General features: G+C 40.3%; 1 protein-coding gene across 1 annotated transcript; it reads right to left on the reverse strand.

The window, feature by feature from the left end:
- Positions 1–3752: 3752 nt before the first annotated feature.
- On the reverse strand, positions 3753–8039 carry bhmt (betaine-homocysteine methyltransferase). Its single transcript, XM_018694275.2, has 8 exons — positions 7875–8039; positions 7499–7631; positions 7285–7397; positions 6902–7093; positions 5770–5917; positions 4701–4883; positions 4380–4608; positions 3753–4288 (listed from the first exon to the last, which is right to left on the reverse strand). The coding sequence occupies exons 1-8, from the start codon at positions 7896–7898 to the stop codon at positions 4108–4110; spliced, it is 1203 nt and encodes a 400-aa protein (XP_018549791.1). The 5' UTR covers positions 7899–8039; the 3' UTR covers positions 3753–4107.
- Between the last annotated feature and the right edge of the window lie 2915 nt (positions 8040–10954).

Consider the following 10954-nt stretch of genomic DNA (forward strand, 5'->3'; position numbering starts at 1 on the left):
GTAATTAGCAGGGTCGAGACCAGAGGGGTGACCAGAGTAGGAAGGTAATAAATATCTCTAGAAAGTCACAGGTAACATTTTGTGTTGAGAAGTCAAAGGACAGCTAGAAAACCACTACAGGGACACAATGCGACCACGAAGAGATTCAAAAAGACCACATAGAGATGCAAAATGACTACAAAGAGATACAAAACGAGCAAAAAGATACATAAATTGACCACATAAACCTGCAAAAGAACCACAGAAGTGGTGTTTTGCACATATTTGGGAGGCTTTTTACATTTTTGTGTCCGGTGGCCTATTGTCTGATAATCTGATGGCAGTATTCAAGGTTGTTTACTTGTCATTCAACTATTACACCGAACAAACAATATAAAATTAGTAATGTGGTACATTTTGTTATTGCAAAGAACCAGGATTTTTTAAAAACTTATTTTCCCTGTATGTCCCTATTTCTGAATCTGTGTCCCAGTCTGATTTCAGCGCCAAACTCTATCGGGGAATAAATCTTTTTTATTTTAAAAAAAAAAAGGTTGTTCAACTGTTGTTCAGTTTAAGAAAATTTAGCAAATACCTCTGGTTTTAGGGAACAACGTCCATAAAAGAAAAAAAAAAAAAAAAAACAATGTCTTCAACCGGCGAGTCATACTATTTATATTAGACATACTTTCAGCTAAAAAGAAAACGATCGCCACCTTCGTGCACATTTTCCCCAGGCGACATGAAGGCACCATAATAGTCCCTTTACTTTAGGAGTTTATTAAACCAAACAACACAAACAGTAAATAAATCCACATTAATGAGTTATCTCTTTCGGTAATTTCATGGATTTAATCAAATAATTTGTCAGTTTGCATCTGTTGTCGCTCTTTGTTTTCTATAAATAGATCTCTGGCTCTTGCAGACGTGCACGAGGAGCATAAACATCTGCACGTGGGCAAATCCATGACGCAAGCACGCACGGAACGTTCTGACTGGCCTGATGCTGTATGGCAAACCGACTGAGACAAAAGACATGTAATTATAAACAAAGGTTGAAGTGGCCGTTTAAACCTACAGTCTGTGGTTTAAACTACCCAGTCGGTGCTAAAACGAGTACGCCCCTAATAGCCGAGATTCAATTCTTACATTTTTTATTTATATTTTTACATAGTTCTAATGCTGGCCTTTATTTAATAATTCTCTTTGTGTGTTTGGGATCATTGTTATGTTAGAAAATTCATCTTCTGCAAAGCTTCCTGAAACTGGGACTCATCTTTTCATTCGGTATGTTGGTAGGTTACACAAACTCGCATTCATAGTGCTATCTGCATATGTCCCCTGTCACCTTCTGCACTCATGTACAGCTCCATATCAGCACACTCCCACCTCAGTGTTTAATGCTCTGCAGTCAGCGCTGTGGAGTCACTGTGGTGGTTCTGGCCAGGACCACGCCAAACGTGCTGGACCTCATCTGATCCAAATAAATGTATTTTGGTTTCATCTAACCAGAGAATGTGCTGCCAACACCCATCAGGCCTCTTTTCACGTTCTTTGGCCAAGTTTTTTAGGCAATGGTTTTCTCTTTGGACTCAGACTGTGGACTTCATGCACTGTCTGATCTATCCCTCTGACAAGTCTTTTTTTAAAGTACTTATCTGTCTGTTTCTCAGTGCAGGTAAATAGTGAATTGTACGTGGTGTAATTTTTCGAGGACAGCCACTGTATCTTATGTTATTGGTAGTATGTTTCACATCATGTTCAGTTGTCTACTGATGCTTTTGCCCCTTCTCCCATCTTTATGAAGTCTCACAATCTGGTTTATTACTTATTTGGACAGTAACTTACCAGGTGGAGCCATGTTGCATTAGATGCAACCCAGACTCTTTATTGGTGGGTCCTGACATGATATCCTGATAGGTATATCCATAATTATTTAGGTTTTATGTTTTTATATAATCTAAAATGCCTCTGATGGCTCTCCTTCCCACCAGTATCTGCTCCTATAATATGACCTTTTTCTACATTTTTACCAAAGCAGAGCAAATCAGAAATCTCCAGCAGCTATTATTTCTCTAGTAGAAAAAATAGGTTTTGTGACCTTTGTGAGGTGATTTGCTGAAGTTAAATCAATCTGAATATGTAAAAAATGTTTCTGTCTTTGTTGAGTGCTGGATAATGTTGATGATATTATGGTTGTTGTATACATTCATGAATTTAGATCACTGGGACAAAGTGTATTTCAATTTTGTATCAGAAGATTTAAAAAAGGATAAGATCTCCTGAAATAGAGAGGCACTCAGTTAGTTTTGATGTTTGCAGAAAATATGAACAGAAATGTGTTTCCTGCCTTTTGGATCAGGGGCCTCTGGTGAGCGGTCTCATAAAAGTGTGTTGAAAGGAGACTTGGAAACGTTTTAATTATAGTTCACAGGGTGAAGGTCATGTATTATATTTATAACAGAAGTCTGCCAGCGGTGTAATTCCACATCCTAATATTTCCACATCACTGTGTAGACACAAAACGTCAGCTGAAGAAACACTGGGAAATCAAAATTCCCTTTGGACTTCCAGTAAAAAAAAAAGCACACACAGTCAAGAAAATCATCAACAATTGTTCTCTGGAAAATAAAATAAAATAAGAGCATTAAGAATGCACGAGTAATAATCTGTTCCACTGTAAAATTTGGTTTTGATTCTCAGGTCATTAAGGCTTGAGACTCTATAGGTTTTCTCTCCAATCCAACACAACATCTGGTGACTTTAACACATCTGCAACCTCAGGAGCTTAATCAGCAAATCAGCTATATGATCATAAAAATCTACATACTCTTGGAAAAAAAAAACCCAGCATGGTATAAGATTCTTTTAATAGAACTTTCATTATTATTTAGGTGTTTTGACCACTAGATGGCAACAGTAGTATTTGTGAAGTTTCAAGTTTGTCTAGCTCTCAGTATCTACACAGATAAATATTTTGAAAGTAAAGAAATCTAAGATATTTGATGGAATGAACCAATGTATAAGGACCACTTGTACCTGTTGATGTCTGTTGACAACCTGATGGATTACCAGGTAATCCAGATTATAATGTTGAGATGAAAGAGTGTTGATATAATTACTATTTTAAATGAGAACTTGGAAGTTATTGAGAATTCATTTTGCTCAGTTGGTATAATTTTCAATTTTTTATTATTAATTATTCAAGAGTTACAAGTAAAAGTTTATATATTCAAAATGGAACCAATTCAAATGTAGTTTGTGATACCTGTCAGCAAAAAGACATAAACTCCACTAAAAGGATCTGACTGTCCAATGATTGTCCAATCAAAAATATATGGAATTTATAATTTGACAAACTAAGAATTTGTCATTTGAACACTTAAGCTTTAGAACACTCACAACAATGCAGGGACACAAAATAGAAGTGTGACATTTCTCAAGATAACTTCATCCAGGATTAAGAGGTCAAGTCCTTGAATTGCATTCAATGAACCAGATTAGCTGGATCAGAATATACAGGATTATTTTAGCCTGCAACAGCATGGACTAATTAAGCAGTATTTGAAGAACACGACTGACTGAGAATGTTACAATACCTACTTGCATCTGATAAAGTTGAAGCTTCATTACTTTTTAAGCCACCAGTCTTTAACTTAGAGATGATACATTTCATTTAATTTACATTTTATTTGCTGAGGATTTGTTTTCTCTAAAATGACATCCCAGCCTGAGAAAAAAAAAAAAAAAAAAGAAGAGAAATCCCACTCACATGCGGTTTTATTCATTTGGAAATTTATTACTACACACATTCAGTTCTTTTGTAAGACAAGCACTTTCGGAGTGTTAAATGTGTCAGAAGCATTCACAGCTGCTTCTTTGAGCTTTGTAGTCACAGTAATTTAACAAGGCTCACAGATGTGATCATCATACTGAAACAGGCACTTATTGTTGGCCAAGGTTGGAAAGCTAATTTGAAGTGAGTAACAATGGTCCTTAAAAAGACAGAAATAACTTCAGCATTTCGATCTTTATTTTGGTATGTAAACTTAAGGGAATGTGTGAGTATGCCTTCTCACACGCCACCCCTTGGCTTCTTCCTCCCAAACAGATGCCTCGGAGGGGAGCTCAGAGGCCTTTGTCGGCCCTGTCGAAGAGAGGCTTCAGCTGATCCTGCGAGGTGGCCTCCTTCTGCTGCATCAGATCGGCGTGGCCTTTGGTGATGCCCCAGCCATCAGGCACAGACATGGAGGGGCAGAAGGGACGGCCAGACGCAGGCTTCAACTTCTCCCAGTAGTCACGGCGTGCCCTACAGAGAGTGATACATTTAAAAAAATTAAACCAAACTGAAGGTATTTTGAGAGAAAAATGTGTAGGGGGAAAAAAAGGAAAATCTCTACCTGGCTCTGACCCAAGGCTTCGTGTGCATGTCCAGACCACTACCCCAGGTGCCATGCTTCTCTGATCCAGCAGGCAGGAAACCCCTCTCAGGTGCCAGCTCCTCAGCCAGGGCACGGATGTGATAGGGTTCAAATCCACAGCAGCCTCCAATGTAACGGATGCCAGCATTATACGCTTCCCTGGCATATTTCTGCATGTCCCATCTGGTCAGGATCCTCGGCTCCAGACCTGTTAAACACACGGTTGTAGATAGGCTTCTTCCATATCAACTCTTCAGAAACAAAAGATGTTGAGAAGCATCAGTTTTAGCACGTACATACTGAAAGGGAACTCTGGCAGGTCAATGAACCCCTGACGGTTACAGTCGGGAGTGTGGTAGGCCAGAGGCTGACTCATGTAGTGAGCCTTCAGTCCAGCCTTCTCCACTCCCTCCTTCATCATCTTCACAGTCTTCACACAGGTCTCCGGGTCAAAGTGGCAGTTGATGCCCACAATCTGAGCTCCTACCAAGAGGAAACATGAAAACCTGATCAGGGCTCAGAATGGCAGCTTTTAAATCTTTGCATCCATCCTGACGAGTATTACTGTCTGCCACACGACCACTGGATGGCACCAAAATCGGAGATTTACTGGGGAACTCCACTGATATACTCACATTGATTTTGAGATAGAGGGTTTAATGAAAAGATGCTGAATTTAATTATGGGAAATACAGGATCTGGCATTTTTTGGATCTGAATTTTATCCACATAGAAGATCTCAGACTCTGTGGCTTTGAATTTGAAATCTTTGATGATCAGTTGCTTGCTTTTCTAAGATTTATGTAAATGCAAATTACATCAGTTTTTACAGAAACACACGGTCACATTACGTACACGTAGCTAAAGCTAATGCAGTTTAATGATCTACAACAGTTCTGCAATGAATCTTACCTACACGGAGGTTGTAATGTTCAGTCTGTGTTTAAACTAGAGGCTTCGATTCAACTGTATGATAATGTGAGTCTGTGGTTTGTGGTGCTGTTGAACTGTATTTTTGGATTTATTGCAAAACTGTTGTAATGGTTGCATTAGTTTTAGCTAGATACACCTAATAGACAGGTGGAAACAGGTGTCTCAGCACTCAGTTTTGCATTGTAAGGCATCTACCTCCTCTAGACTGAAAGGTCAGAACAATGTTTAATCAGGGTCACAAGACTATGGGAATCCTGAGGAGGCTATTTGACTGTCTGCAAGCTTAAACTGCAGCAGTCACATCTGCCAATGACAGGCTTGTCTCTAAGCTTCGTCTTTCCTAGCATTATTTTCCCTCCACACCTCCTACCATGATGTGGCTGGATACCCACTGTGGGACAGGAATCACACATATAGTAGATTTAGCTTGTCATACCGGCTTTGACGAGTCTGACAGCACAGTCTCCAGGGCTGACTCCATTCAGGTCTCCTTCAGGTCCAATGCACAGAGTTGCAGCCACTGGCTTGCCCGTGGTCTTCAAAACCTGGACTGCCCACTCAGCCTCTTCCACATGCTCAAAGTACTGGAAGCAAGCAAAAAAAGCCATGTAAACACAAAAACAACTGAATTATTAATCCTGAAGCTGATATTTAGTAAAATCATCATTGTTTGATGCAGCCCCTAGCTGGTTAGCATGCTAACTTCAGTAGAAAAACAGTGATAGAAACAGAAGCAAAAAGGGATTTAACATGGGTTTTGCGCTCTGGTGAGTAAAGGAATGAAGTTCAGAGCTGAACTCAGTGTTTCTGTTAGACTGGTAAGTGAACAGCTGTTAATGCTAACGTTGGATATGTAGCGATAACAAAAAGTTACAAATAGCTCCTTTCAAATGTGTTTGATTTTGCAGGGTGCACTCACAAACACTATGTTCTTCCCACCAACAGGAACAAACATTTAAACACCTGATTGTACCTCAGTCATCTATGGGGTAATATTATTGGTTGTATTATGGGAAATGCAGGTCCTATTGTTTTTGAAACGTAACCCATACTGAAGGTCACTACGGCTTCAAATGGAGTATTCTTATATTTCAATGTTGCTGCTTTCAGTGTCTGAATATTTCTTCCCCCGTTAATGTCACTGTGTCTTCCTTCAGATTTGTAAATGTGTGTTCCCAGTTAGCCATGAAGCCTGAAGGTTTTGCAGGGACGTTTGCTCTCTGAGTTTACAGATAAGGCAGCGCTTCTCCCTGAGCTTGGTTCAATTATATATCGGGGTAGTTACGTCCGGACAGATTTCAAGGAAAACTGTAACATGACTGCCTGCAGCCTCTCTCTGGAAGACGTGGACTGATATGCATTAACAGATATTTTTAGGTGGGTATTAGGTAACTCCCTCAGCCCAGAGGTGGGTATAAACACTGTTTCACCTCTGCCGGACTCTGCTTCTTTAGTTTTAGAATCTGTCAGCTTTATGGAAGTGCAATAGTAAATTACTGGGCACCCTCTTGATTTTCACTTTAACAGCAACTTTGATATAGGTGAAAGAGAGAGATCTCATTACATACCTCTGCAATCAAGAAGTCAACATCTTTCTGGACAAAGACATCAATCTGTTTCTTAAAGATGGTCTTGACATCATCCTCACTCTTGCAGCTGAGGTAAGAGGGGGTCTGAGAGACTCCTCCTGCCACCAGAGCATCACCCTCACTGGCCACCTCCCTGGCCAGGTCACAAGCTGCTTCATTTATTTGCTGTCCCTGGAGTTCAAGGAAGAAAAGACTAAATGGAAGTAGGTTCAAGTAGGTTCTTGCTTCCATGCTTTGCTGCAGGCGGTTGATTTTATGCCAACCCTGCTGTCAGGCTGCCCCCCCCACCCCCACCCCCTCTTCATGTCTCAGGATGAAACATTTGAGCAGCTGCAGTCACTCAGATCAAAAGCACTACTCACAGTGAAGCGCTGAGTGTGGCCTCTGTTCTCCAGTTTATCATCGCTTGCGTAGAAAGTGAATGTCTGCATGACATTGGAGCCTGCTCTCAGGAACTCCCTGTGCAGCTGCCGCACTGAAGAGAAAAGAGATGGCCCATTTGAGTACTCACAAAACTGGATTTTCAGGTTAGGAACCATCGAGAGTTCAGGGCAGGGAGGAGGAACGGAGACTTACCGGCTTCAGGGTGCTCGGCGGCAGCTTCAGGTGTCCACGGTCCCGCTTTGACATAACCTCTCTTCTCAAGGGCGAAGACAAAACCCCCGTCCCCGATAACCACTTCTCCTGCATCCAGACGCTCCAAAATGCCCTGCGTGGAATTTCAAGCGTGCAACAAGCAAAGTCACGACACAGATATGAAAACACGTTTGTTACATTTAACTATGGCAGTTGGCAGTATGCAAAACCACTTCATATGGAAAAAAAAAAAAACCTGCACATACGCAACCCTGGGGCTTCCAAACTTGAACCAAGCAAAAACTGAAATTCCTCATCCTGCGTCGTGCACTTTAGTTTGAAACATCTTGTTCTTCATCTCAGGGTGCGCACGTACCTTCTTTGCTCCAGCTGGTGCCATGATTATTGCAGCAGTGACCGGCCCACTCTCCTTAGATACAGCGTTCCTTCTGAGTTTGGAAAAGGCTTTGTGCAGGCATCCATGCTGAATTTATAATCCTAGACTGGTGCGGTGATCCTGATGTCACACTAAGAACCGCCTGCTTCTTACATATCTGCTCTTCTTTTTTTTTCTCCCTTACCCCCCCCTCCTCCTCTGTCGCTGCAAGTTTGCACAAGACAACCCACTGTTGTTGTTGTTCATACTCTGTTTTTAGTTTGGATATTGGGACATTTGATTTGGTGCTTTTGGAAGGTCTAAATCAATATGATCAGGAAAAGTTTAAACGAGCAGACAAAAGTTGTGAGAAGAAGTTATGGTGATGAGCATGTTGAAAGTGTTCTCAAAACTTGGCAGTGACAGTGCAGAAGATGTGGGGGCAGCAGCTATCATGTTGTGTGGCTATGAAAATAGCACAGATAAAAAGTATTTTTCTGGAATGCATACCAAACCCAGAAACCAGAAACATGTGGTGACCGAGAGAGCACAGACTTACAAGCCCTGGTAGACAGGTATTTACTGTGGGAGTGATGACAGAGCTATGTCAGACACCTATGCTGTAGAATATGATTGGTTTGGCGTGATGTTTATTCACTGACGTCAAAATATGTTTTGCTTATCGTTTCCTCACCAGGATATGTTTGAGCTTCTCCTTGCAGACTGGCGTTCGTGCAGAGTCTGACAGTTAGAAGCTGCTGAAGGAAGAATGTTTCTCTGTACTCACCTGAAGATACATTTTTCCTTTAGGGATCATTTATTTGTATAGTACATTTGAACAAAAAGGCAATTCAGGATGCTCTTCCTAAAATTTAAGGCATCAAGACAAAATAGAAAAGAAACACAAGACACAAAAATAGACATATAATTAGAACAAAATAAAGTAAAATTCTTGTGATGCCATTGAGACTGGGAACCACAGCATTGGAGACACTTTGCCATGTGATCTGTTTCTCTTTCTTCACCTTACCCCTCACAATGTCACAACTTGCCTTTCCAGACCTTGTCATTCCACACCTGACCACCAGTTGTCCTCACAGAGTTTCCCTTTTGCCACTCACCTGAGCCTGAGCCCTGAGTGCCCCCATCATTACAGCCCAGTTGATGATAGCTTGTTCTTAGACTTCTCCCTCTGCCGAGCCCTTTTTAAATTGTTGCCTGTTTTGGTCTGACCATAAGTGTAACACTGTCTGTTGACTTAAATAAAGACTGTTAAACTTGAATGTGTCAGTCTGATGTCCTGCCTGGACTCCTTGTATTTCCTGTTTTATTTCAAAATCACTTACTTTATATGTTCACTATTGTTTTACTAACTGCCTCTATGTTTTTCCTGCCAGTCTTCTGTCTCATCTGAGTCTCATTGGCCACTTAGTCTCCTGTGTATATCTAATTATATGGCCTGATGTCTCCATTTTTCAGTTACCAGTCTGTCTTTGCATGACTGGAAGTCAACTATACCAGTCGTACCTGTTTCTGGTTAAGCAGTCCTAATTATTACTGTTTGTTCCTGCTTTGTTTGCCACACTGCCTGACATCCTGAGTATAACCTCTGGCTTTTAAGTAAAGACTTTGACTTTGAACTCTTATCCAATCTCCTGTGTGATCCCTGCACTTCAGTGGCCTCCTGGGAGTGTTAACAACAGAATTAAACATTTGTTTATGTTTACCACAGGATCTGGGATAATCCAGTAATTTCAATAAATGTTACATTTTGCTTGTCTGTTTGTTTCAGACATCATTCAGACATTGTGTTTCCAGCAGAAGAAGCCTAGAAATCATCAGTGAGGTGTAACAGGTGTAAAAAGTTCACTTAAAGACCCTGCACAGCCACACAGGTGTTTTATATTCTGGCCTATTTGACTTCTGCTCAGGTTTATGGTAGGTGTACACTGAGTTCTGGTCCTAATGCACACTAATGCAACCGTCCTGCTATAAATCCTCCCATCATCCAAGTTATAATGATCAGTTTGAGTTGAAATTGTTTCATTTTGGAGGTTTGTGGTGTTTTGCATTATATTGACAAGTGTTTCTATTATTTTGTCTCCCTCATTTATATCATTGAAGGTATGTTACGTAACAGAAAAATGACAAAATGAAACCAACACCTTTCTGAAACAATTTCAACACAAACTGAACATTAGAATCAATATAATGGCAGGATTTGCTGCAGGACTGTTGTATTAGACTGCATTAATATCAGCTTGATGTACCTGATGAACTGTTAATTGAATGTATATGCTGGAAATTACACAAAGTGCCTACACAGTTTGACATGAGGTCTAAACAAACAAAATAATTAAAATAATCAGTGTGGGTTAATACAGACCAGTATGCTTTTGATGCATTTGAAGTAATTTATCCTTTTCTGCAACTGCATGTAAAGAGAAAAAAATCTTCATCCTGTTGAATATTCATGATATGCATCACATATTTAGTTATTATTCAATTGTTTATTTCAACAGGTAGTTTATCTGAGACCTGAGAACAAGATTTACACATACAGTTTCTGCATGGACAGAATGAAGCTTGAAATGAAGCAGTTTTAGTAGTAGCCTTATAGAATAAATAAGATGAAATACAACTCCTTCCTGTTGGGTGAAGAGGACCATAACAGCTTTCATATAAGACGCAAAATGAATCCTTAGAGATCAAAACTACGCTGAAAAGTAAAGAAATGCATCTTACTGAGACACTTGGACATTTCTCTCAGTCCAGATTACCATGGTGATAACACTCTCTGGTAATCCAGCCAAGGTTAACACAACAGGCTGAGTCCAGGCAACCAGTGGTATGTTAGATTGAGGGTGGGTCAGAGACGGATGAAGAAGGACAGCCAAAACACACAACATAGCCAGAAGACAAACACTGAGGGGCTGGAGGAATCTGTACTCATTTATATGATGTCCATAGTGAGCTCTGCAGATTTCTTTGTGTGTTTAAATTCAGATTTCTTTCTAGGAGGGTTTTGCACAAAAGCACAAAACACTGCAAATGTGAAGGAAAATGCATGCATGCAAAGA

Source organism: Lates calcarifer, linkage group LG9 (assembly GCF_001640805.2).
Source record: "Lates calcarifer isolate ASB-BC8 linkage group LG9, TLL_Latcal_v3, whole genome shotgun sequence".
In the NCBI taxonomy this organism is placed as follows: Eukaryota; Metazoa; Chordata; class Actinopteri; family Centropomidae; genus Lates; species Lates calcarifer.

Bases quoted from the DNA above. Each gene is read 5' to 3' on its own strand.
- bhmt (XM_018694275.2), bottom strand. From the start codon at position 7,898: ATGGCACCAGCTGGAGCAAAGAAG. The intron at 7,094-7,284 runs GTGAGTAGTGCT...CTTGAACTCCAG, and splicing joins GCCACACTCAGCGCTTCACT to GGACAGCAAATAAATGAAGC. The intron at 4,289-4,379 runs GTAGAGATTTTC...CACTCTCTGTAG, and splicing joins AAGCCTTGGGTCAGAGCCAG to GGCACGCCGTGACTACTGGG.